The sequence below is a fragment of the Trachinotus anak genome, unplaced genomic scaffold (assembly GCF_046630095.1).
Source record: "Trachinotus anak isolate AG129_WGS33_773 ecotype Australia unplaced genomic scaffold, CSIRO_AGI_Tana_v1 ptg000028l, whole genome shotgun sequence".
Lineage (NCBI taxonomy): Eukaryota > Metazoa > Chordata > Actinopteri > Carangiformes > Carangidae > Trachinotus > Trachinotus anak.
In genome coordinates, this window is record NW_027273879.1 from 4,682,473 (window position 1) to 4,708,583 (window position 26,111).

General features: G+C 40.8%; 1 protein-coding gene across 1 annotated transcript in view; it reads left to right on the forward strand.

Annotated features, from left to right (window-relative positions):
* LOC139611618 (collagen alpha-1(XXVII) chain A-like) overlaps positions 1 to 25,869 on the forward strand; it is a 70,320-nt gene extending 44,451 nt beyond the window's left edge. The window contains exons 15-61 of the mRNA XM_071466435.1: positions 105 to 158; positions 397 to 441; positions 1,797 to 1,850; positions 2,255 to 2,308; positions 2,927 to 2,980; positions 3,072 to 3,125; positions 3,627 to 3,680; positions 3,829 to 3,873; positions 5,745 to 5,798; positions 5,909 to 5,953; positions 6,070 to 6,123; positions 6,221 to 6,274; positions 7,756 to 7,809; positions 8,527 to 8,580; positions 12,192 to 12,245; positions 12,545 to 12,589; positions 13,322 to 13,366; positions 13,704 to 13,757; positions 15,260 to 15,313; positions 15,727 to 15,780; positions 15,888 to 15,941; positions 16,145 to 16,198; positions 16,348 to 16,455; positions 16,575 to 16,628; positions 16,753 to 16,860; positions 16,999 to 17,052; positions 17,169 to 17,222; positions 17,720 to 17,776; positions 17,885 to 17,938; positions 18,025 to 18,078; positions 18,182 to 18,235; positions 18,833 to 18,886; positions 19,150 to 19,257; positions 19,751 to 19,858; positions 20,063 to 20,170; positions 20,315 to 20,368; positions 21,506 to 21,568; positions 21,657 to 21,710; positions 21,797 to 21,832; positions 21,964 to 21,981; positions 22,094 to 22,129; positions 22,234 to 22,260; positions 22,380 to 22,430; positions 22,528 to 22,696; positions 22,789 to 22,898; positions 23,014 to 23,232; positions 23,369 to 25,869. Of these exons, the coding sequence (XP_071322536.1) occupies positions 105 to 158; positions 397 to 441; positions 1,797 to 1,850; positions 2,255 to 2,308; positions 2,927 to 2,980; positions 3,072 to 3,125; positions 3,627 to 3,680; positions 3,829 to 3,873; positions 5,745 to 5,798; positions 5,909 to 5,953; positions 6,070 to 6,123; positions 6,221 to 6,274; positions 7,756 to 7,809; positions 8,527 to 8,580; positions 12,192 to 12,245; positions 12,545 to 12,589; positions 13,322 to 13,366; positions 13,704 to 13,757; positions 15,260 to 15,313; positions 15,727 to 15,780; positions 15,888 to 15,941; positions 16,145 to 16,198; positions 16,348 to 16,455; positions 16,575 to 16,628; positions 16,753 to 16,860; positions 16,999 to 17,052; positions 17,169 to 17,222; positions 17,720 to 17,776; positions 17,885 to 17,938; positions 18,025 to 18,078; positions 18,182 to 18,235; positions 18,833 to 18,886; positions 19,150 to 19,257; positions 19,751 to 19,858; positions 20,063 to 20,170; positions 20,315 to 20,368; positions 21,506 to 21,568; positions 21,657 to 21,710; positions 21,797 to 21,832; positions 21,964 to 21,981; positions 22,094 to 22,129; positions 22,234 to 22,260; positions 22,380 to 22,430; positions 22,528 to 22,696; positions 22,789 to 22,898; positions 23,014 to 23,232; positions 23,369 to 23,515 (3,102 nt within the window). The 3' untranslated portion in view covers positions 23,516 to 25,869. The remainder of the gene's footprint in view (positions 1 to 104; positions 159 to 396; positions 442 to 1,796; positions 1,851 to 2,254; positions 2,309 to 2,926; positions 2,981 to 3,071; positions 3,126 to 3,626; positions 3,681 to 3,828; positions 3,874 to 5,744; positions 5,799 to 5,908; positions 5,954 to 6,069; positions 6,124 to 6,220; positions 6,275 to 7,755; positions 7,810 to 8,526; positions 8,581 to 12,191; positions 12,246 to 12,544; positions 12,590 to 13,321; positions 13,367 to 13,703; positions 13,758 to 15,259; positions 15,314 to 15,726; positions 15,781 to 15,887; positions 15,942 to 16,144; positions 16,199 to 16,347; positions 16,456 to 16,574; positions 16,629 to 16,752; positions 16,861 to 16,998; positions 17,053 to 17,168; positions 17,223 to 17,719; positions 17,777 to 17,884; positions 17,939 to 18,024; positions 18,079 to 18,181; positions 18,236 to 18,832; positions 18,887 to 19,149; positions 19,258 to 19,750; positions 19,859 to 20,062; positions 20,171 to 20,314; positions 20,369 to 21,505; positions 21,569 to 21,656; positions 21,711 to 21,796; positions 21,833 to 21,963; positions 21,982 to 22,093; positions 22,130 to 22,233; positions 22,261 to 22,379; positions 22,431 to 22,527; positions 22,697 to 22,788; positions 22,899 to 23,013; positions 23,233 to 23,368) is intronic.
* Positions 25,870 to 26,111: the final 242 nt, after the last annotated feature.

Genomic DNA, 26,111 nt, shown 5'->3' on the forward strand with positions numbered 1-26,111 from the left:
TGTTGAAAGTCAGGGTCTCTGAGCCATGTGTTTATCAGTACTTGATGCATATGATATCACTAAAAATGAATATTTGTCTTATTTGTCCCCTCTTCTGGCTTCAGGGTGATATGGGACCTTTGGGAGAGATGGGCCTTCCAGGACCTAATGGACTGAAGGTAATCTCACACGCGCACAGATGGAACCGGTTACCTTCGCTCTCTCATCTTGCATTGTCTTGCTCTGACTGCCTTTTAGTTATTTTATGTGTGAGATAAAACAAGAGAATGGAAAATAAGCGGAGTTTGGATGAGTTGCTGGTTAGTGACATTTAGAAATAGCTGCTCTGAAACAGTGAAATTTAGATCAGGTTTCGGGGGGGTCGTTTGCTAACCCTGCTGTCGGTGCTTGTTCCAGGGGGTGCCCGGAAATCAAGGAGAACCAGGACTGAAAGGTGATAAGGTGATCTGAATATTCCTGTTATTGGCCTGGTTTTGAGCAGCATGTGATGGTTATGTACTCCTTTGCACCCATACTTTAGCCATGTCTGTCATAGAGCATGCTTTCATTAGGTCCGACCTTCAGCCACACCAATAGCCTACAAACTTATGATGATTGTTACTATTTGTATAAAGCATGGGATTTGGCAGGTTTCTCTACTGTCCGCCATTATGAGTCCTTCCTGTGTCATTTCAATGAAATCCATTGTATGATATGTTAAGGAATCTAGACCACCTTTCATTTTCAGGTAGTCAGTAGTTTGAATAAACTTAAAGGAACAGTTAGACATTTTTGGAAATATGCTATGTGTTTTCTTGCCGAGAATTAGATATAATATAGACATATGTCCATTCAATATGAAGCTGAGGCCAGGAGACAGTTATCTTAGCTTAGCATATAGACTGGAAACAGGGAAATGGCCAACCTAGCTAGTCTAGCTGTTTCCAGTTGTAATGCTAAGCTCAGCTGCTGGCTCCACCTACATGTTTTCTGTTTAGACATGACAGAGGCATTGATCTTCTCATCTAACTCTCTGCAAGAAAGTGAATGAGCATATTTCCCAAAATATAAGACTAGGCCTTTAAACAATAAACTTTAAGTATGAAGCACTTTTATGCACAGTCATGCAAAACATTACTCACACATGTTTCTCAAAAGGATTTAAAGTAGTATCACTGTTTTTGTGTTTCTGAGATACCCAGGAAACTTCCAACCTTAACAAAGCAATAAGTTAAGAGTTTTGGGAACTGCCTAAAGGGTTCTGCAGCAGTATCTCAAAAAAAGACTCATAGATGTCATCTTATAGATTTAAGCCTAAGCATTCACTGCAGTTGGCTGGTATGTCTCCTGCTAAAACCAGAATAATGCATAATACAGTAATGGAGCCTGAAGGAGGTGAAAGCAGAAATTACTTTCAGCAAAGATCTTAGTGACGTGTCTGATAAAATGTGCTTCTAGCTTCTAATGACAAGTATGAATTAAAGTATACACAAAAAATTATGCACGTCTTGCTTTCCTTTGTGTAGAGGCTGATCAGACCAAAGCTAAAACAATCAATAGTCTGTTTTAACTAATCTGTTGAACACTGGCTTATTAAGACAGACTGACACTACAGGAAGAAGTTGGCTAATGCAGTGAACTAGATTCCTTGTGTTAATGTTCATAATGTACAGACGAGTAATTGTGTGTTGAAAAAGCTGAATGTGATTAACCAAGTGGAAAATTACCATTCCCCCTAATGTTGTTCATTTCTCTTTCTTTCTGTCTGTACCTCATCCATCCTTCTGCGTGTGTTCGTCTCCTCCTCTCTCCGTCAGGGTGAAATTGGGATTCCTGGAGAGCAAGGGGAGATCGGGTACAAAGGAGACAAGGTAGATCACCGCTGCAATGCATTTCTACACATTATAAAAGCTCACATATCTTTTCCCTCAACAGCTCCCGCCCTGCACTCTGTCTCCAACACACACACACATCCAGAGACACGCAGCCTTTGTTGCAAAACTGTGTCTTTGCAAAATGACTTAGCCAGATGTGTGCTGTCCAGCTTATGGAAATTCTTATGTAAACCCTCCTCGTTTGTCTGTGTGTGTAAGCAAAATCTAATCCTTTTAGCATCATAGAACAGAGTGGCCCCAAGAGATAACAGAAAAACTGAGCAGAGTCATGCATGTCTAATGTCTGCTGCTCTAGAAAAGAAATCAGAGCTCTGTTTTTTGCTTTTGAATACTGTGTGACAGTCTGTCTCAGTTTTATGTGTTGTGTTTGTATTGGACAGGGCATCCAGGGGGCTCCAGGGTTACCAGGCATTCGTGGGAAACCAGGGCCTCAGGTTAGCTTTGGCCTAACGGCCAGGAATCCATTAAAATGTTCAAATGTGGATTTCTGTGCTGTGCATCTAATGGAATATGTTGACATGGAAATGTGCTTATTTGCATTCTTGCCAAGAGCTAGATGAGAAGATTGACAACATTCACATATTAAACTACAGCTCGCGGACAGTTAGCTTATCTTAGCATAAAGACTTGAAATGGAGGGAACAGCGAGCCTGGCTCTGTCCAAGGGTTACAAAATCCATCTACAAGCATGTTATATCTAGCTTGTTTAATTTGTAGTGATTTTCTAAAGTTTTGTTGCCTATTATAGACTCCAGAAAATCACTGCTTCTAACCAAGAAATATGATTAAACCACTATAAAAATCACCATAAAACCACTATTGTGAACCCACTTGTAGGTGTGTTTTGTTATCTTTGGACAGAGCCAAACTAGCTGTCTCCTCTGTTTCCAGTCTTTGTGCTAGGCTAAGCTACACAGCCACTGGCCGTAGCCTTAAATTGAATGGACGGAAATGCGGATGGTATCAATCTTCTCAGCAAATCAGTGTATTTCCTAAAATATCAAACTATTCCTTTAGGATATTTCTCATGTTGTGATTTGTCTTTGTTGCAGGGCAAGCAAGGAGAGAGGGGCCCTGATGGTACACCTGGACCTCCGGGCCCTGAGGTTTGTATTTACACATTGTTAGCTACATTGAATGTGTGTGGCTGTATTTCAGAGAGACAATAGAAATCTTTTATTTTATTGATCATGACAGGGTTTCCCTGGTGACATGGGACCACCAGGAGAGAACGGCCTTGAAGGACCAAAGGTGAGTAAAACTATCATATTGGCTATGTAGTCCATCACCTGGCCGATGTCTCAAAACATAAACCAGAACAAGAGTCTACACCCACGCTAGCAGCTCTGTGAGGCTGTACTTAGCCACAACAGTGCTTTGAACCAAATAGCAATGATAACATGCCGATAGCAGTTACAATGTTCACCTTCTCAGGTTAATGTCTTAGCATGCCAGCATTTGCTGATTAGACCAGAAGTACAGTTGAGATTGATGTGAATGTCATTAGTCTTAAATGGCGTGCTAATGGCGCTAGGTGAAATGTCAGAGAATCACCAACCTTATGAGGTAATCCCTCCAATAGTTGTTTGGATATTTCAGTCTGGACCAAAGTGGGGAACCAAGTGACTGACAGACCAACATTGCTTTCCTTAGACAAGCCATGCCACTACCCTGGCTAAAAACATATGTGTAAATACTACCACAGCCACATTTACACATTAACATTCATTTGACTGCTTTTTTCCCATTCAGGGAAAGCTAGGGGCCAGAGGTTTACCGGGGCCTCGCGGGGTGCCTGGCTTGGAGGTAAGACTGTCAGATACTGCCCACATCCGAACGACCATAAAGCTCCAAAGAGCATTAAAAGTTTTATGGCACAAGCCTTCTCTTTGCTGAGGGACGCTTTATGTCCCCAAACATAATTCATACTAAGATCAATGTCATGTGTTTCCAGGGAGATGAGGGCCCGATCGGACCACCAGGCCCAACAGGACTCGAGGTGAGTTATTAGACAAACACCTGGCGGTGCCTGGCTCGTGGAAGATAACAGGGATCGCTGTTAATTTTAACTTAGGCGGCACAGACCCGAGGGCCCTCTTAACTCCTGCTTGTTCGCCTCACACCAGTAGAACATATGAAATAATATCATGCGTGTGTGTGTCATCATAGAGAAACATCTGGGTAGCTATTTATACAAGTTTGCATGTTTGTTTAAACTCTATCCCATGGAAAACAGTCCAACCATCTATCATGTGCAATCTTGTGGTTTCATTCATCCTTCTTATATCTGTGGTAGACTCGTCTTCAAAGAGGTAGGATCTATAGAAACACAACTGCAGTGTGGAGCTAAATCCTTGTGTATGTCTGACAGTAAAACATGCTAATTCACAGCATTTTAGTTGTTTACACATGCAGGGTGTTAGCTGCCTAGTCTGCAGTGAAAGCCCATTAATGTAACTCTAAAAGGAGTAATGGGATTAATACATGGCTGTTGTCTAAATCATGTGTAACTTGCTTTAGGTTACAGCCACTTGTACAGTATGTAGTATAATTTAATTGCTTAGCTTTAATTATCCATCCCAAAGTTTACCTGAAATTTATTTGAGGTAATAAAGTAGGTCATCATTATGGATTTCTCTTGGTTTATATTGGAGAGAAGCTGTAGATGTGTATGGTTTCAGTATCATGGAGGTTGTTAAAGCCTGTCTCTGGATAATTGTCCTCACACGACAAAGGACTGCATGCAATCCCTGTTCATGGCCACCAGGGGGTGATAAGTGCTGTTACCGGGTTTATAGGTGGTGAGATTTGCAGCTGCAGTAAAATGCCAGAGGATGTGAATGAGCTACTGCTGAAACAGAAGAATTGTCGGCTTTATTTTTCATATTCTTTATTGATTGTATTTTATTTCCTCCATACCAGATGCTACTTGTTTTTCTTCATCAGTTTATCTTTTACTTCTTTTCTACTCCCAGTCATCCTGAACTTTCTTTCACCCACTCAGTCTCCCACCCACTCATTCTCTGACCCCTCTCTCCTCCATCTGAGGGGAAGTGGTGTATGACTCCTTCAGGAGCTGTGATTGATCTCTGGCCTGGTGCCACAGGTCCGCCTACTCCTCCACCTCGTCCACCTCCTCAGCCAGCTGTCTTTTAGCTTTTTCGCTGCTCCGCTCAGAATGACAACCTCTCCTTACTTCAGTCTTCCTTTCTTGCCATATCCCACACCTTTTCCATCACTCTGCATCCCTTTTTCATGGTGCACGTTCTGTTCTTTCTTGAAATATTTCATCCTTGCCTTGGCTAATGGGGTCGGTCAATGCAATAAATCTAAATCATGTGATAAGAAGTCACAAATCCTGGATAGCTCATATTAATTCTCATGTTACTACAAAAATCTGCTTTTACTGTGTGCTTCTGAGTGAAATAGAGAGTTAGCCTGTACTGTGTACGATGAAAGCTGCCAAACCTTCTGGGGTAAAACTTTGGAACTGTTGAGTCACTCACTCTTTAGGAGTTTGGCTTAGGCATTTCTGACCTAGAGTTATTGCCGGTAAAAACGCTCTTAACCCCCTTCTTAACCCCAGGAATTACTGTCTGTGCAAGAGGAACATTACAATTGTACACTTTCACAGCCTGCCAAAATGTACTGTCAGCATTACCTGTGCACGCCATTACATATTTCAGCGACATGTAGAGTAAGCTGCAACAGCTGCAGAATACATCTCGGCTCTTTCTTTAAACTGTCATTGCAGAGGAAGCAGATCCTTTACCGTCGTGGAGAATTTGTGATCAATGGTAAAGATGCGTTAACTGGCAAGTGCGTGTCTGATATCCACTATTCATCATTCTGTCCTGTGTCCTCTTTCAGGGTAGAATGGGCAGAAAAGGATTTCCTGGGAAGGTTGGGCCAGAGGGAGTCAAGGTGAATAAAGAGGATACTCACACTTTTCTTTTTTTTTCTTTTCCTAAAACAGAAGAAATATTGAATTAATTTTTGTAAATAAATGACCAGTAATATATTCATCTCTGTAGGGGGAGACTGGTGTCGCAGGAAAAGTTGGCCCCATGGGAGAAAGAGTAAGTAAAAGATTCTGACATTGCCTCTTCCTGTATGGAATAATTGCACGTTTTCCAAACCATGTATGCAAATATCTATCCACTCCTCAGTCCAACACTGAGTCTCTGCATTTCAGGGCTTGGTGGGTTTCATCGGACCTGTGGGAGAGGAAGGACTGGCAGGAGAGAAGGTACAAATCGTTGTTCCATTCTTGTAAATCCATTTCAAGATGTTACAGGTCTTCACAAGGTGACTTTGAAGACTGAATGCTGTTTATGTATTGTTAGGGGGATCGAGGGGAGATGGGCCTTCCTGGACCACCTGGAGAAAAGGGATCAACGGTAAGATTTATGAGAAAGACAGCACTCAGAGATTTCAGTTCGATAAAGACTACAATTTGAGAAAGATAGAATATAACATTCTGGGTGCGGTGACATTAAGAAAATCTTTAAAAAATAGCCATCTTAAACTAAACTGTGTGTCTTATTCCCATGGGAATATACTGATGTAAGGTATTATGTCAGTGCCACAAGAATATGCCAAAGAGGAAAAGAGGCATATCAGAAAAGAGGATGACTTATGACCATGTTTTATAAGCAGTGGTTTGGCAGGAGGCCTTTAAGTGGAAAAACTCATCACCAGTTTAAACAAAGGATGAAATAGCTTAAATGGATCACTTGCAGTGATTTAACTCCTGGGCAGAATTTAATGGCCACAGTAGGCGCTGACCGCTCATGCTTAAACACCAATGCTACTGGGATTTGCTTGAAGGTATGAAGAAGGGAAGAGAGACGACATCCATCCATATGGGTCCTGAGTTTCATAAGGCACCCCTGTCACACACTAACCCTGCTCTTTCAAACAGAGCAAGTGGCTCTGATTGATGTAGAGTCTTTATCTGATATGGACTGTCTCATATATATGACTGGCTGGAGTGGATAAGAATTTAGTCATCATTCTTGCTGATACAGAGAGAAGTTTCCTGCTGGCTGACAGCCGGCTGGATTTCTCTGAGGACTTAACCACACACACACACACACACACACACACACACACTCACACACTTATAAGGAAGTTCTCTGTTGGCCTGTTCTCTCAGCTGCAAAACAGAAACAGACCCTCTGGAAAAGACTGCATCATACAAACTGAAGGGAGCTGACCAGCAGACATCTATAGCTACTCACAGAGAGCTCATACTGCAGGCATTTATGATCTGTTCCTGTGGATACATGAGATCAGAGCTGTCTACTGTGCTATAGTTTTGTATATTGGTTGGATTTTATTGCACTAAGCTGATCTGAGTAGTTTGACTGATAATACTCCCTGTGATATAGTTAGGTTTTTACAAATGGCCCGGGCCAAAAAAACATGATGTCCAATAAAGTAGAAAAAGAGCAGCCAAAACCAGTGTTTTCTGATATAAAATCATCTCCTCAGGCTGTCTCTCTTCACCATTCTCCCTTAGTGCATCTTAAAATGTGCTTTCCAGTGCACAGAGCATTTCTACAGATGTATGTTTGTACTTATGCTAGTGAGTGTGCATGTCTGTGTGTGAATGAAATCAAATTTATCCCGTCAAACAAATTCAAACTTGTGTGCAGAATTCAATTTGAAATGTTATTTTCAAAATAAACATTTATTGCTTCTAAAATAAAGTCACATTTGAAAACATTGTAAAAACTAAAAAATACCTAATTTCATTATTGTTCCCAAATCTTTACTCATTGTGTATTGGAGTTAGTCATTTTTATAATACCCTGTTCTGTGTCAGTTGTAATCTGTGTCCTGTGTGTGTGTGTTTGTTTCTGTGTACATATAATAGGGTCACCCAGGGACACCAGGGGAGACCGGGCCTACAGGACCACCAGGAAGACCAGTAAGCCACCATTCTTTCTTATTTTTACTCGGTCATAACTGCAGGTGATACTGTGTAATCGATGAGCTGTGTGGTTTTCAACCACAGGGACTCATCTAAGTTTAGTCCCCAGCTTAGAGTAGCAAGTCTGGCTGTGAGAGGAAATTGATAATATCATAATATCTACAAGGCTACAAAAGAAATTGAATTTTCCCAGCTGTGATCAACAACTTTGAGTAACCTTCTGTTTACAAAAGGTGTATTATGGTTGTAGTCAGTGTCCCCTTTTGAGCAGTTCGCAGTGCGCACTGTCCGCAGCGAAGCTTTCTCTGAGCATTATGAGAGCTGGCAGCCTCCTGCTGAACCTGCATTACCCTCCTGTCAGTCAAAAGCCCAACACCTATAACCAATTAGAAGCCACCCCTGCCACCCCCCTCATTTCCCCTTGCTGTGTCCTTGCAATTGGTTGAAGGTGGGGGCCACTGAGCCACCAAAACAAACATAAATATGGGGCTCTGGGGTGCAGCAGGACAGGATTCCAGAGCAGGCCCTTTAATTGGTGTGAGTGACAGATCTAACAACAAACCCCATAGTGTGCTCCTGAGGTCAGGCTGCCCCCCCAGGGTCAACAACCAGGGGGCTCTGTGCTCTGTCAGTGTAAACCTTTGTTTTACCTTTCCTCTTTTTCCTTTCCCCCTCTCTTATCCTCTTTATCCCCCTTTTTCTTTTGTTCGTCAGGGCCCTCCTGGAGCGGCTGGGCCAGCCGGTACCAGAGGACCCAAAGGCTTGCGTGTAAGTTCGAAGTTTCACACCTGCTGTTTTTGCAGCTTAGGTGCTGACTGGTGTTCTGCAGTCGGTCACGCATCATAGTTCCCAGCCTACAGAACAGATCATGAACTTGGCCGAAGAGTGCAGATACACATCACTTTTCTGTTTTTGTGTGTGCTCCGAGGTGTGTTTATAGGAGCCATGTGCTACTGCTGTTGTTGAGCCACTGGAAAAACTAGAGTGGGTGAACATAATGAAGTGATATGGAACTGCCTCTGCACTGATGTCATATGTGTTTAATGGACATGGGAGCTTGCATAACACATTCAGAGTCAAAGAATGAGTCTGTTTCATCCTTTTCAGAAGTCGGTGCTCATTATAACTGCTGGAAGAGCTCCAGTGATGTAAAACAAACAGCTCATTTTTTTTAGTCTTTATAAATGGAACAATAACTACTACTTATAGGAAAGACCCATCGTCAATCCAAGTATGTGACATTTGTGGTGGAAAATGTGACCTGCCTTTTGTGGCTATTCTAGAAGCTGCAGCGGAGTTAAATTTAGTGAACTGGGGGGAATAGGAATTGTGGAAGGAATAACAAAGGCTTGTGTCAGCTTTTTTTCAAAATGTTCAATTATTCTGGTTTTGCAGAGGACTCCAAACTCATAAAACATCATTCACAAAAGCCACAATAGCAGTTTTTAGACCTGTAACCTGAATAGAATGAGCTATGGAAATACAGCTGAGCTTTATATTTTTCCTAAGAACTTTTGAAGACTATTACAAAAAGGTGGAATGTTTCATTTTTCCTTCACATCCCAGTAGGAAATGCCTGATTGAGACATTTAATTTTTGAAATCGTCCAGTGGAAATGTGCTTCACATCGGCATTTCTCCAGAAAGCTAAAGAGATTGCATCTGTAGTGCACTTCAAAGCTTCAGCACTAATATGATAGTCAACACGAAACTTTGAGATGTCAATCAAAGGTATAACTAATGGCATTAATTATGGCTGCATTCCATTTAGGTGGCTCACTGGCACTCCTTAGGTGATTGGAGTAATCAGTGTTTTAAGTTACACCTGGTCTTTACCTGTATGTTAAGTGTGATAAAACAGTTTGCTGTGGGAAAGTCGATCATTGTAACTAAACAAGAAACAGTCAGAAAAAGAATATACTATAGATATAGATGCCAATGATCACCTAAGATTTGTCAAATTACAGCTCTGTAGTCTTAATAAAAGTGAAATTGTATATAACTGGTATGTATTTTGTGAAAGATAAAAACAAGGGGATAACAGCTGGAGTTCTCGCTGGCTAAATACCAACAATGCAAATTTGAACCCAGATAAATAATGCTGTTCGTTAAGTTTAGCCTCTGGAACAACGTGCATCAAATAAATTCTTGAATTCAGAGTTCATAGAAGGATTAAGGCAGAGTCAAATAAAAATTTTGTGGTAATAACTAATGACAATAATGAATGATGACGTTGATGATGATGGCTTTAACTATGCCGATGATGCATGACGCAGTAAAACCAATGTTGCTGGCAGCGTAATTCCCTCAGTCCTGGATTTGCTTTCTTGTGGAGTCCAGACCAAGTTGCCGAGCTTTTTCAAAGGTTTTTAAAAGATGTCTTTTATCGCTACGATACACTGAGCCAGCTGGAAAGGGGGGATAAAATAGCATCAAGCTTCTTTATCTGAGGCGTCCATGGGAGATGGCCCTCGCTGTGGTTGGCCCGGACACACTCTCATGTCTCAGGCTGTGTTTTCAATTAATACTAATGTCAGCAGTTTCCACTGCCAGTAAATCTGTCTGCTGCTCCATGACTTTTTTTTTGCGTAGTCCAAGCTTCGAAACCTGAGAGTATCAAACCAGAAGGTACAGAGGTGATTCTCTCCTTGACATAAATACGTATAAATACAGATACACACTCACCCAATTCCCTAAACACACACAATCAGCTCTTTTCCAATGTAGTAAATAAATAGAAAATAAAATAGATTGTATTCAAGTGGTCCTGAATTGTCTGTCTATGTTAACACAGGGAATATAACGTCATTCTGATGATCTAAAAATAAATGATAAAAGAAGATGAGGGAGAGCTCCATATTAAAGATTGTGTCATCCATCAACTCTACATGTCCTTGGCCTGCCTGAACAACACATCTGAGTTTGAAACGAAACTGTATACAACTAAGAACTTTTGCACAGATTTTAACACCATATGTCTTTTAGATGTTAGATACTTGGCTTCAGGCACCAGGGCACAGAACTGTAACAACTGGCTTCCCTCTTGGAAACATGGCACCAGTCTGACATGGAAATATTGTGGAGTTGACACAAGAGATAAAACAGCATGTTGGCACCAGAGTAGTCAGAAATCTAGTAACACTGTTTTTCTGTCTGCGTGTGTTTTATTTGCATGTATAAAGAATATTTTAAGTCGAGGATTCAAACTTGTGGATGTCAGCCATGAGGACTAATCATCTTGTGTTTTCCATAGTGTAGAGCATACAGTATTAATCTCATCACTCTGCCCTCTCGGTAGATGGTGGTTATTATTGAGCTGCTTCAAATAGATGCTTTTGATTGTTTTGAATTTATGCTCCTGGTTTTCTTTTTCTGTTTCTGTTTGAAAAATGTCAGTCTCTTATGTTACAAATTAACGTAACCCAGTGTAATTAATTAACTTTGAAGCCTGATATTTGAGTGTTTTTCCATGGCTTGAGAGGGTGAAATATTTTCCCTACACATCGGCTAATCAGGCTATGTAAACGTAACCAGTGGGTAGCAGGTACCCCAGACAGGAATGTTAATGAGCGCTGCTCATCCAGCTCTATGTATAATAGGCTTATAGCACCTCAGCTAGCGGCGTTCCCCACAGGCCAAACCCCCACTGTGCCCAGTCATCAATCACACTTACCGCAAGGCTGCCTGTGTGGCTGTGTCGTGTTATATTTGCTTTCTCCTGTACAATAATTAATGAGAGAAATCACTCTTTAACTGCTTGTTATCTATAGTCACTGTTAGCTGGGATTGACTGAGGAGTTTTCTCAGTGTCAGCGAGCTAGCATCTTCCACAGTATAGATGAGGAACTCGTCCTGCTGCAGGTGCACAGCAGATGGACTGTATTGGTCTGCTGCCTGGCTCCCATTTATTATCACTGCTCACTGGACTAGCAGGCCTTTAAGCACTTTAGATTGATTATGTTTGACAGTTGCACCCATGTAATCTAAACAGTCAGACTGTTCTGACAGTGTGTGTGTTTAAGTGTGAACAGTATGTATCTGTGTGAGCCCAGACTTTGTGCCCTTATTCTAGTATTAAGACAATGCAAGTCATAGACCAGTAGCTTTCACTGCCATGTGTGGGAGACCTATAGCTATTTCAACACTGCCCCTGTATGCACATATACACACATTCACTTTTACACCCATTTGTACATAACACACTTCCCTATTTACCCTGAAAAGTGTAGTTTACAGGCAGGGTAACCCTCACTTTGCCTCTGACATGTGGGTACTGTTGGTGTCATACTACTCAGAGATGTTTATTTACAGTATGTTGTGGGTTTCTGGCTGTGTTACAGTGACCTCTGTTGGTGAAGTGACAACTGTCTTGTGTTTCAGGGAGCGATAGGGCCTGATGGTCCAACAGGAGAGATGGGGTTAGAGGGCAAGAAGGTAAGAAATCTGACTCAGTTTTGCACATTCATTGGAATTTCCTTGTTGATATATAAAACCAGACACATTCACAAAGTCAAACTGTGCAGACACAAGAGTAATGACCATAAAATGGCATAAGATAGCGTAAAAATATTTCCACCTGCTTACATAATAGATTCTTAAGAGGGAAAATTGATCTTGCGCATCAAAAACAGCACGCTGCACATCTTCTCTACCCGCTCCAGAGGCAGGAAATACACAGTAAACTGACATGTCTCAACACATGGCTATTTGTCATCCTTTCTTTTTCTCCACAGGGTCTTGATGGTCCTCCAGGAAAAATAGGTTTCCCTGGACCACAGGTAAAGCACTGGGGTACTTTTCTACTTTTCCACTCCTTCCTCTCATATTTTTGTGGTGCTTAAATTGCTCTGGAGAGGCAAAGCATCAGCATGATTTAGAAAGCCTACGTGATACCAGAACAGTGGAGGCCCAAAGTTGGAAACAACATATTACTTTTGGGGGAGAGAACTGTCCTTGGGAGGTTTCTGCCAGATTGACATACATGAAAGTGGAGCACACAGCTGAGTGGTCAGATTTGATTTGATTTACTCAACCTGCAATTAAACTCCTCTTCTGAGAGTTATTTGACCTTCACCATCCCTGAAAATTATACTAATCTTTATTCATAGAAAGGTTTGTAAATCTAATGTAGCAGCAGTCAGTACATTAACTTGGGCAAGTGGAAGGACATAAAAGAGATGGAATAAAAAAAAAAGTAAAAAAGAATAGAAAAGGTCGTAAATACAAAACATAAAAGCTTTTACAGTGTCTTATCAAAGCTTTTATCAATGTCAAAGTCAAGTAAAGTTTATTGTCCACACAGCCTAAACTCAATCTCAGACACTGTGCTCAAGTTACACAAACATCATCAGAATATGTATAAAAATAGGCATGAAAGTCTTAGTAAATCCTGCTCTATGTTCATGTATTGTTTTTCTCAAGTGCAGTATCTAACTTTGGTTTTGTGAGCACACATCCAGTGCTGATGAACCCTGATCTAATTTATCCTCCTTTTTCTTGTGTCCCTGCAGGGGAAGATGGGAGAGGCAGGGGAAACTGGGCCTAAAGGTTTTCCTGTAAGTTCACTCATACATAGAAATAATATAAATACACTACTGGAGAGACCTAGACACACATCTGGACCCAAAAACAACCAAGCATTATATTCTGCATACAGCAAACATCATGTACATACTGCATAACTGTTAATTGTTAATACATAATGGCATCTACAGGGGCCTCATATGACCTCATAGCCCTGCATATCTTGAAAAAAGTAAACAATCCGTACTGCTGTTCATGGTATCCCAGTGAAATGTAATGTAAAACTTCATAGAAATAACACATGTATGCAGCGTTTTGTGAACGCAAGACGATGTGTAGGCATGAACTCACTGACCCCTCTGTCTCCAGGGTATTCCAGGGCCCTCAGGACCTCCAGGGGACAAGGGAATAGCAGGCGAGCCGGTATGCCCCTCCATCCATCTCCATCCTTTCATATCTTTCTCTCCTGTTTGCTCATCTTCTCAGCACTTCCTCTTATGCGTCTCAATACCCTAAGCCTCCTCAGTCTCTTTCCCCCTCCCTCTCTCATTCTGTTTTCTCATTTTTGCAGTATTCTCCCTCTCACTTATCCTTCCATCATCAAACTTTTCCTTCCTTCCCTTCCTCATAGGCATACACAGTACTTTTATAGAATCTCTTTGGCAACAAAGAGCAGCCTGATTTTCTCTGCCGAGGCCAGTTAGCTCCAAAATATCATAGCCAGGAAGTAGTTTATGAGATATATTTTAGTGCTTATTAAAAATATATTCATCTGTATTAAATGTTTCCTCCGATGCAGCCAGACAATTGTCTCATCCTTCTCACATCTGTTCTGAAGTGGCAGGAGAGCGCGCTGTAAGCATGCAGGGGGATTGGTTTTTGAAAAAGAAGCACCTTATTTATGGAAGCGCAAAATTGCTGAACTTGCAGGGAAAATAGATGTGATTATTGCCATAATGGATAAAACCTGTACTGTAAAACATTTGCTGTCCTCCTTGTGGTTTTATTTTATGAGCAGCGAGAGGGGCAGAGCAGAAATAGAGGGATAGAGAAAGTGTCAGTTTGCATGCATGGAGAATTAGCTCACACATATTAGAACAGGCACACACTCTCTTTTTGTTTTCTTTGTTTTAAATGAATTGTTAGCTGATATTCTCCTGTTTCCTATTAAATAAACATGGAACTCTGGTCTTATATCTAATGTAGTGTGCTTCAGACAGCAGACTGTTGAGAATAGTAAAAACAAATATTATGTGAGATACTGCATTTCAAGTGTGTTTTGGTTTGCAGGGGTGCAATTAGCATTTTAATAGTCAATATACAATTGCATGGTCATGTTTAGTACAAGCTATAAAGCATGTGTTTTCATCTTGTGCTTTGTTAACAGTTGCTTGACGACGGCCACGTTGTGGTTACCAGTAAACAAAGACATAGATAAAGTGGAGGTTCCTATATGAATCTGCTGTTATTGTTCAAATCATCATTTTCCCTCTCCCCTTTCCTCTGGTGCTGCACAGCTGCTTTCACTGATAGACAGTTCAGTTCTGAGCTCTGCTGTTAACTTTCTTTGGGCTCGTAACCAGCAAAATGAATTAAAGACCACACAGGTGATTTTTGTTACATTATTACTATTGTTTGGACTGGATGCAAGAACAGCCATCATTCACATGTGCCAAGATGAATAAGTCCTCATGGCAACGTATCAATGTTTTTGGAGCATAATTAATGACACATTACATTCAACATCAAACTGAGTACAGATGGTTTACTCATTTATCTGCCATTGGCTCATCCACAGTCAACATCAGCCAGAGAGCTCCTATTTTTTGTATTTATTAAATTAGATCAGATGTTTATTAGTGTGAAACATCCCTAGTTGGTTTTCATCCATATAACCATTCAAATATTTGGGTTTTCATCTACAGGGACCACCTGGGCCACCGGGGACTGTGGGACTGTTGGGAGAAATAGGTCATAAGGTGAGACTTTGCAAACACACACACACACACACACACACACACATGCTCAAACGTATGTACTGTAAGCAAACATATTCCACATGCATAATCGTCACTGATGTTCCTCCACGCACACAGACACACACACACAAAGGGTATTGTCAAGACTAAATGATTAAATATGTGACATCTGTTGTTCACCCTACCCCAGTGAATTATGCTCTCTGATTGAAGTAATCTGTCCTATTAAACTAATTAACCCACAATACAAAGGTGTCTTCTTTCTCTGTCTCGCTCCCCTCTCTCATGACAATACGTAATGGAACTCACCCCTGACATATTGCTCATATCTAACGCCAAAGAGTCATTAGCCTTTAGATTTTGCCCAGAGTCATTCAACATTTTCCTTTCTCCTATTTCTTCTTATTTATAAGGGTCCTCCAGGCAAGGTGGGGGAACCAGGACTGCCGGGCGAGCCCGGGGAGAAGGTGAGACTATATATTCCTGCAATTTTTATCTGGTTATTTGTTGTTGTTTTTTGATATGCAAGATCTGATTTTATATCAAAGTTTAATTATCTGTCTGTGTGTGTCAGGGAGCCATTGGACCTGCTGGTAACATCGGAGAGCAGGGTCTAATAGGACAGCGGGTACGTTAATCAGCATTAAACTATTAAACCCTCTCTCTCTTTGGCTTTCCTGTCTCTCTCTCGCTGTCGCTATCAGACCTAAGGCAAAAAATGCCCCAAAAAATAATTTAAATAAAAAACTCTTAAATATTAAGTATTCTTAACACATAGAGCTGTTCACTTTGTTAACTTTTGTATATTTGTGTGTGTGTGTCTGTGTACAGGGAGAGCCAGGCCTAGAGGGAGAAGCTGGTCCAGCTGGTCCTGATGGAACCAAGGTGAGATTTTTCTCAAAATATCTTTAACGTCGTGTTATTAGGATATGAAGACAACGACTACAAAACACAGTCAACATAACTTTAACCTTCTTTTTATATCTTCTAGCTATAGACCATTAAAACATCATGTTTTATGTGTATTTTCTCAGGGGGAAAAGGGCGACATGGGTCAGGAGGGTGACAAAGGAGAAAAAGGTGAAATTGGACTAAAGGGAAAGGAAGGCCCACCTGGAAGTCCTGGACTCACTGGCGTCAGAGTAAGTCACCTGTCTTTCTGCTGAAATTCACACATACATGCACACAGTTTTTGCAAACTGACCTCCAGAGATTCTCAGATCTGACCTTCTGCTGTTTCTTTTTTGTTTTCTCTCTGTAGGGCCCAGAGGGGAAACCTGGCAAAATTGGGGAAAGAGGCAAACCAGGGTCAAAGGTATTAAAGTCAAATCATGTCTGAAGACAATTTAGTTGTTCCATAAACACAAATATTCACACGCAGTGACACAGAAATACAGTGTGGTCAGCGATTCTGTAATTTATTCTATGTGTATGTTTAGGGGGCCAAAGGTCATCAAGGTCACCTTGGGGAGACTGGACCAGTGGGGAAGACAGGACCACCGGGTTTTGTTGGGCCGAAGGGTTCCAGAGGAACTATCGGACACGTGGTAAAGTGGAACAGTAATGATATAGATATTTATCAATCACTTTTGAAATCACAAGCATTTCAATGACAAGTAAAAACATCATCTAATGTTTCAAAGTGCACATTGTGTGACTGAAGACACAACGTTTGCTCTCTTTAGGGAGCTCCTGGTCGCATGGGTCAACAGGGAGAACCTGGTCTTGCAGGTTATGAGGTAATATGACCTTATCATAAGTAAGGGTCTGGACGTGTGTGGACATTAAACCGTTAACAAGCCTATCATGGTTATATGCATTTGGTGCAGTCATTTCACATAACGATGTCTTGCAGGGCCATCAGGGACCACAGGGCCCCATGGGGGCTCCAGGACCAAAAGGTGAAAAGGTACACCTCGTTCACTTTATGTGTAATACTGGACTCTTATTATTCTTCCTTATTCTTGTGTTGTCAGTCTGCTCTCAGACATCCCTGCAGAAGCCAGACACTGTGCCTTTATAGAGTTTGGGTTGGTCACAAATCAACTGAACGTGGATCAGAAACAGCAAATGTTTATGAAAAAAAGCTTCCCAAAATGCACCTCTCTCCGCAGGCAGCTTGTCCTGATCAAGCTTGTTTTGGTTGATTTGATACCTCAGTAGCTTCATCATGGTGTAAATACATTATGACTATTATTTTACACAAATGCAGAGTCAACAGATTTTACACACATGGATGAATGTGAGTTTTTGATGTAACGCATCATAATCAGCCATGTGAGCAAATCTAAAAGAAAACATACACAAAGCAAACTTTCCAACATATGTAACGTTTTAGGAGAGCGACACATCAGGGATGTGTATAAAACATCAAAATTTTCCATCTGTTCTGATTTTCATCCGCAGGGCGAGCAGGGGGATGATGGGAAAGTAGAGGGTCCTCCTGGTCCTCCAGGTGACATAGTAAGTCACACCTGACTTACTTTTCTCCCTCCTTCTACTGTTTGCCTGCTATATGGTTGCAGAAATCAAATAATTTGCAGTTTACTCATATATTTCTTTTTTCATCAGGGTCCTCCAGGTGACAGAGGAGAGAGAGGGGAATCAGGAGATCCAGGGTACAAAGTGAGTCCCATCACTCCAGATAATCTTAAATTACTGACTATATTGGCTTTATGAGGTCAAGCCAACATTGTGTTTCCTTTTCTCAGGGTCAAATTGGTGTGGATGGAGAGAGAGGCAGACCTGGAGCTCCTGGACAGCCTGTGAGTGTCAAAACGGGTGATTTCCATACACAGTTCTGTCATCAAGTCTAGATAAAGGCAGGTGGTCTTTATATGCTTTCATTAACATGACTGGTAATTTCAGGGACATCCTGGACCTCGTGGGCAACAAGGACACAAAGGGGCCAAAGGAGATCAAGTAAGGAAGTCAAAACATTTTGTGTGTTTGCTGTGTGTGGTAGAAGGTGATTGTGCTTCTGTGTGCATGTTTGAAGAGTCCTGTGCACTCCTATTTATCATCTATATTGGATTAGCTTCAGTCCAAACCCTCGGCTGTTCCTATTGTTCAGGCCATTTGTGAGGGCTTCAGATTCAGTATGTCCAAGCTTGTATAGGATGTAATGAGTGATTAACCCAGGTAAATGATAATCATCTGGTCTGTTTTATGAGGTTGCAACAACTCTAGCAAGTCTCTGGCAAAGTGACAAAGTTAGCTAATACAGCAAAGATCCAAGAGAAACATCCACCCAGTGAAGGGATCATTAATTAGCCTGAATGTAATGTAATAATACTGTGATGTCATTTGTTATTTGTGGCTTGAGAACTACTGTAAATGCACTGATGCTAATTTTCTAGTGTTTTCTTCCTTCAATGAATAGTATGCAAGTGAGTTCTGAAAGCCAGACATTTCTGCCCCTGTTAAAGTGTTACTGTAGGTTATTGGTACTGACAACCAATGATTATTGGACAAATAATAATCATTTTTACCTTTAACACATTTTCTGTCTTCATTAAGGGTCAGAAAGGCAAAAAGGGTCAGACAGGACAAAAAGGAACAAGGGGAACAGAGGTAAGTCAACCATTCTCCACACATCCACACCTGCTTCAACGACTTACAGCATTTCGATACAAAAGACAGATGTTTTGTAAACTCTCCGCCTTTAAAAAAGTTTGTATCCATGACAAGAATACTTGGAAATAACGCACAAATAGATGAACCCAGAAAGGGGGAAATTGTTTGTGCAAATTTACTTGAGTAAAGACAGATGACTCACAGATCATACACTGTCAAGCCTCGGTGTAGGTTTCTGATGAGTCCTCTCTTCTCCTCAGGGCGTCATTGGTCTTCCTGGTCCCAGAGGTGTGGTGGGTCGAGAGGGGCGGGAGGGTGTGCCCGGAGTGGATGGAGTCCCAGGGAAGGATGGCAGTAAAGGCATGCCGGTGAGACAAAGAAAGAAATCTTAATAATAATCAGTTGTTCATTAACCTTGTTTGTCCAATTACAACAACAGTTTACAGTCCTGCTAACACAACCCAGAGGCTTAAATATTCACTCTACTACACACTGAAAATGTGTTGGACAGAACGAATAACAACTTTAAATGTTTAGAGACTCATCTGTAATTGGGTAAAAACAAATGCATTGTTTGTCCTAAAGTTGGCGCTGGAGGAAAAATCATTAAACTCTAAATGGTTTATCCACTTGAAACCATGAATAACTTTATATTTATATTATATATTTATTTCCATATTTTATATATGAAAGGTCTCATCCTCTGGAGAGTAGGAATGCATTAAGTGAATTTCATGGCAGGTGCTGAGATATCCTGCTCTGGACCATAATGTTTTTGCCACACATATAAAGACAAAAATCTGTTTATTGTTTGTTTAAGAGAATATTTTCTAACACCTTATTTTCTCAATATGTCTCTAGGGAGAGCATGGTGATGATGGGGAGGCTGGTCTTCCTGGCAAAGCTGGCTCTCGTGGTAAAACTGGCGTTCCAGGACTCCCGGGAGATCAGGGGGGCATTGGACCAAAGGTAAAGGGGAATTGTAGCATGCTCTGTGACACATCCAGGTTAATAATATATAAAACCTAGAATAGTTGTAATGTTGTAATGTTATCATTTTCAAGTGATGTATTGTTATGACTGACTTAATTATCAGATCAATGCAGAGATAATTACTTAACTCCCCATGAGCGATTCTCGCTCACTCATTGGATTATTTATTCATCCATCCAGGGTGAGCAGGGTCTTCGAGGCCAGAGTGGGCCACCAGGAAAAAAAGGCTTTAGAGGTGGAATGGGGCTGCCAGGGCCACAGGGAGACCAAGGACCTAAAGGACAACCTGTGAGCAGCCACTCTTTTCTTATTTACACTTAAACATATATAAAATAGGCAATGACTTACCTACATGATCCCGAAAGAGAAGATTTCATGACATTATGTAAGTTTCTTTTTGAAAATGATGTTTTGATTTATATTCTATTTCAGGGTGATACAGGGGAACCAGGTTTTCCAGGAATTCTGGGAGTTTTTGGACCAAGGGTATGTTCAGAACCAACCAGCAACACATCTTTCACCATCTGTGTGCACAAAAAAAAGCAAACATACATGTCACTGTTAATATGCTCATGTGAGGAATGAACCACCATCAAAAAGCAGAAATCAGCTCCTTCACTATGGCCACACAAATATGTTTGAGTATAGTGCACTCACTGTAAATCACAAATATGCAAACACATTGTGATGATGGGGATGAAAGCATACATGGATAAACAGTATGCCATATACACATGTACACATATGCCCATGTAGACCAATACAAAAACATACAACCAAAACTATTTAGCTGTAGCTTTGGGGGACAACTAAACTTGAAATGTGCCACTCAGAAGTAGTTATTTCCTTTCTAAACAGTTTGCTTTACTACTTCGCCCTTAGTAATTAAACCAAGAAAGTGGAGTTGTCTCTTAGTAGGGAACCATTATGGATTGTTTTAGGATTCTGGACTAAGCTGAGCTTGTCAGGGTGACAATAATTCGATGTTTACTTGCACATGTGTGTCCATTCTATGTGTTTGTGAGTCTGTGTGAACTGCATATCTCATTTTACACATACATCAAAGAAGCTAACATTAGCTCATCTATGACTATCCGGTGAGCAAACATTGACAATTACTCTGTGTGACGGCTTCAGCACAATGTCCTCAAGTCTTTTCCAAGTTACAGCCTGTTCGCTCCCATCACCAGACCCCATTTACAAATAGCACACTTTGAAGCAAGCCAACAAAGTCTCTTCTCACTTCCTGCCCATGATCTGTTCCTTATGATCCCCACAATCACCAGTTTTAAGAGTGGTTTTATAGTTCGATTTACATAACAGTAATGTGACACATGCATCCATCCTGCATCTGCGTCTGGGTCGTGCGGCAATAAAGATCTATTGTACTCTATTGAAATCACAACACAGAACAAAGCCAGAGTTTGTTAGAACAGCTGGAAACATTGTCTTCAACATGGAAACAGTTAGTGTTGTCAGAAGTTCCATAATGAGCTGGAGATATAGTCAGACAGGAGTTAGTTAGTGTGTAAAAAAGACAATTAGCGAAACTGACATGAAGTATTGCAGTTTTAAACAGGTATGTGAAAAGTGTGTATAAATAATTACCACGGCTCTTTTCAGGGGCCTCCGGGAGACTTTGGTCCAAAGGGCATACGGGGACCAAAGGGGCCACAGGGCGCAATGGTAAGTAGTAGACTAGTGATTGAGATTGCATTGATATAATACACTGAAACTCCTGTTTCATACTTTTTCTCCTGATTCTCTCCATCAGGGCAGAGGAGGAGTCGTTGGCCCTATGGGAATTATTGGTCCCAGTGGAAGCGCAGTATGTATTATACAGATAAACATAAGCTTTGACATTTCTCTCTGCTGTGGCTCTTCAGCTTACTCATTGTGCGCGTCTCTTTACAGGGTCCTAGAGGAGAGAAGGGTAATCGCGGAGAGACTGTGAGTCTTCTTCACCTCTTACCACATCCATGCTTTTCAGTTTTATATACTCTGTTTACATTGTCTACTGTGTGAAAAGAATATCTTATGACTATATCCAGGCTGAAATTATTTTTTTTTTCTCTCTTTAGGGATTGCAAGGACCGCGGGTATGTTTGCATAGCATTGACTTTTTCTTTTGTTACAAATCATTTTTATTTTACTATGGACACTTGATTGACAACATATAAGCTCATTCAGCATGTTTTTCTTCTTTATTAGGGATCTCCTGGACCTCGTGGACCCCCTGGACTTCCAGTAGGTTTTCCACCTCTATAGATTTAAGAGAATTTCAAACACACACAATATCATATTTGAGTTACATAATTCATGGTCTGAATAATTCTTTCTCTGCCCTCTAGGGTCCCCCGGGTGTCCCTCCATCATTTGTAAGACATGTTATGTTTGCTGATTTCATTATATTCCATAAGGATATGCTGTAATGTGTTATCCAGAAAGATACAATGGTACTGATGCCATTGGCACTGATTTTGTTATTTTGCTGCAGAAAGAAGATGGTCTCATGTTTGTGGAGTCATTCACCTCACTCAGGACTGAGGTCAGTGGAGTATGACGTCAAGATCTCTCTGTATTTTTCCGTCTTCAGATCTGTTGAAAACTGTACAGACTTGTCTTTTCTTTTGCCTGTCCTCCAGAATAAGCCAGTGATGGACCTGCCGATGTTGGACCAGGGCGCAGAGATCTTTAAGACCCTCCACTACCTCAGTAACCTGATCCAGAGCCTGAAGAACCCGCTGGGCACCCGGGACAACCCAGCCCGCATCTGCAGGGACCTGCACAGCTGTGAACAGAAGTTAAACGATGGTGAGGGTGTGTGAGTGTTGTGTTGGAGACAAAGATGGAGTCTAATTTCATGTTTAGATAAACGTGATCCCAAGTGTGTTTGCATTTTTCAGGCATTTATTGGATTGATCCCAACCTGGGCTGTTCGTCAGATACAATAGAAGTCTCCTGCAACTTTACTGGAGGTGGACAGACTTGTCTGAAACCAGTAACAGTATCCAAGGTACTTAAGACACAATAACAACCCAAATGATTTCAGCACAGTCTACAAGGTAAATATTACACACAAAGCACATAACAAACTTGTTAACCAGCATCTCTTCTGCCTGTTTGAGCAGCCAACAATCAGTGTCGGTCGTGTCCAGATGAACTTCCTGCACCTGCTGAGCTCAGAGGCCGTGCAGCACATCATCGTCCACTGCCTGAACATCTCTGTTTGGAGGTCAGCTGAGGATCAGCCGGCTGCCCAGGGGTCTGTGAAGTTCAAGGCTTGGAGTGGGGAGGTGTTCGAGGTGGGAGGAGAGCTTGAGCCAGAAGTCATAGAAGACTCCTGTTGGGTAGGAATAGGACTCTGTCATCTGGTTCAATTTCTTTTAGTTTGTATCATTATTGGGTCTCAGACTTTAATAACATACAAAACAATGTTATAAAATTGCCTTGGAATAATAAATGTATTGTCTGTTTTGGTCTCAGATAAAAGATGGTCACTGGCACCAGGCCCATTTTGTGTTCCACTCCCTGGATCCCACCCTGCTCCCTGTGGTCGACATCTACAATCTCCCAAACACTACTCCTGGCTCACATTACCACCTAGAAGTAGGCCCTGTGTGCTTCCTCTGAGGGCTGCAGTGTAAGTTCTCTGAGCATGGAGGGATGGATCATCACCCCTGGACGACACCTTCGTGCAGACAAGGAGATCGGAGCAGTCTCCTCCAATCCACGGCCAAACACTGCCCAAGAGAGAACAAGCCCCACCCCACCCCCAAACAGATCCTGCTTCACTCTGCCAAACTCCCATTGGACTGCAGACACAGAGGGAGGAAGCATGGAGAGCTGGGGGGGGGGGGACAAAGAAGAGCTGAGAAGGAGCAGGGGAGTTCTTGCACTAATAGCTTCTCAAGATAGCAAAAGCTTCTTCAAGCTCTTCAAGAAGGATCTCCACATGTACGCCTGCTTGGAGGAAAAAAGAAGGCTCTATGCCACACAATCTCTCTGGAACATTGCTGAGTAAAGGGAGACCAAGGCCAAGTCAATCAGCGGACATTATAGTAACTTATTTTTGTAACTGTATGCAGTCTGTATACTGTGTGTACTTTTTTTTGCAAATACCAGGAATTCAATTCTGTCAGAAGAGAAGAATTAAAGTAATTGGGATCAGTTAAATGTATATATATATAAGTATGCTTATTATTAACTTTTATACATGTATATCTTATGTAAAGAAATAATCTTCAAGTGCAATAGAAAATGAGAAGATAATTTGATATTTTAAACTTATGGAAGGATTTTTCAGGGGTGCCATTTTATTTGCCTTTGGTGCTCATCTCCTTGTGATCGTGCCCATGTGAATTTTTTTTTTTTTTTCCAGAGGCAGGCTCATTTGCTTAAACTGAGCGTAAATCACATCTGTATTCACTAGTGTGCTCCAATTGGGAGATTGACTGAGCATCCACTCAGCTCTCAGTAAATTACATCTGAAACCACAAACTAATGCACACAAACCACCCACATGGAGAGATAATACTAATTGCTATACTGATTAATTCATACACTATTGAACCGGATGCCACTGATGATTAGGGAGAGTCTATGTGGTTGTGGAGATTAAAGGTCAGAGGAAAAATATGCCCGTTAATAAGGAGCTGTGGAGTGTGAAAGCAGCCTTACAATTTCCTTACGTAAAGATGATTTTTTTTTTTTTAAAAAAAGGAGGGTAGATGTTATTATGTATGCAGCATCACATGGGACCAGGAGTCTCTTCTTCTACCTGACTTACAGTAGACAGACTACAGATATAGGCAATCCTTAGAGGAGACTGAGCCACAGGAGAGAGGAGAGCGGGTCCAGGAATCAAAATAAAACCCCCATCTTTAACCCCACCCTCTCTCTAATGCATGGTGCTAAGTAAATTATCTAAGGTGCTAACCATAGTGCTGTAATTACACCACTTTGCTAAAATATTCTGATGTTTTTTTGTGCATGCTTGCTTAGATAACTAAAAAAAGTCCATATGATATATTGCCATAGCTTCCATAATGCACTATAATGGTAATATCCCATCCAAAACTACATAGTTCCCTAATAGTCACCCCATCTGTTGCTTATTCAGAACTGTTTTTTTCAATGCTGCAATTACCAGAAATGTTTATTCTGAGGGAAAATATTTTAGAGATAGGTATAAAAACTAAAAACAGATTCTCCTTCTATATCCAATATAAACCACAGGGTTTGAAGTATTTTTAAAGAATAGAGTTTTTTTTCTCTGTACAAAGCCCCCCCACAGCTGTATGTAATATTTTTTAGAAACACAACTAGTGGAGATAGTTTTAATTGAATAAAAGTTTCTTTGTTGTAGCTGGACACAAGTGTGTATAATTGTGCAAACCTTGCTGTATACAGTGGATCCCCTCTTGCTAATTTAATGTTATTTAATGTTGTTAACGTGGTTGCCGACTGAGCAAATTTCTGTTGGTTGAAGCAATACTACTCTGACATCTTTATATATCAGTTTGCCCAACTGGTCTTGGAGTTTATAGATTTTTTTATGTGTAAATTTGGGGCTCCAGAGAACAAATTTATTGCAATGTTAATTATCTTTTATTTTTTTAATTTCTGTTATTTTGCTTTATGTTGTTTTTCCTCTATGATAATCAGCCATGTACTGTACCAGGAATCTGTGCTATACTATAACTTGTGTTTTAAGGAAATATGCAAATATGTGAAAATTGTTTCTTCTTTTTGTAAATCTGTTGTAGACATTAAAACGAGATAAGAATACCTCACATTTTTACACATCACTAGGAGCAAAGATTTTCTCTTGCCTTTATAATTAAAACCATCTTTGGAATGATCAGCCAAATACAGTAAGTCATCAAACTCTGAACAAGACCATATCTGGTGCCTACATCCTTTATCTGTCTACTTTTTATTCATTGTTCAATGTCCATTTGTTCAATAAATACTTTCAATTTGTATGTGGATGATTACTTTTCAACTATTTGGATGGCTGGAGTACCTACAAGTAAATCAAATACCTGATGCATATATTAATTTTTAAAAGAATTTTCATTGCTTACATAAATTTTACTTAAGAAAATCTTAAAGCAGATTAATACAGATGCAAGGATCTAACTCTTAATCCTAGCAAGTTTCCACAGGTACAATCAAAAGTTACCTTTAACGTACTCATTCTTGCTCATTGAAGATCTAGTCTGAA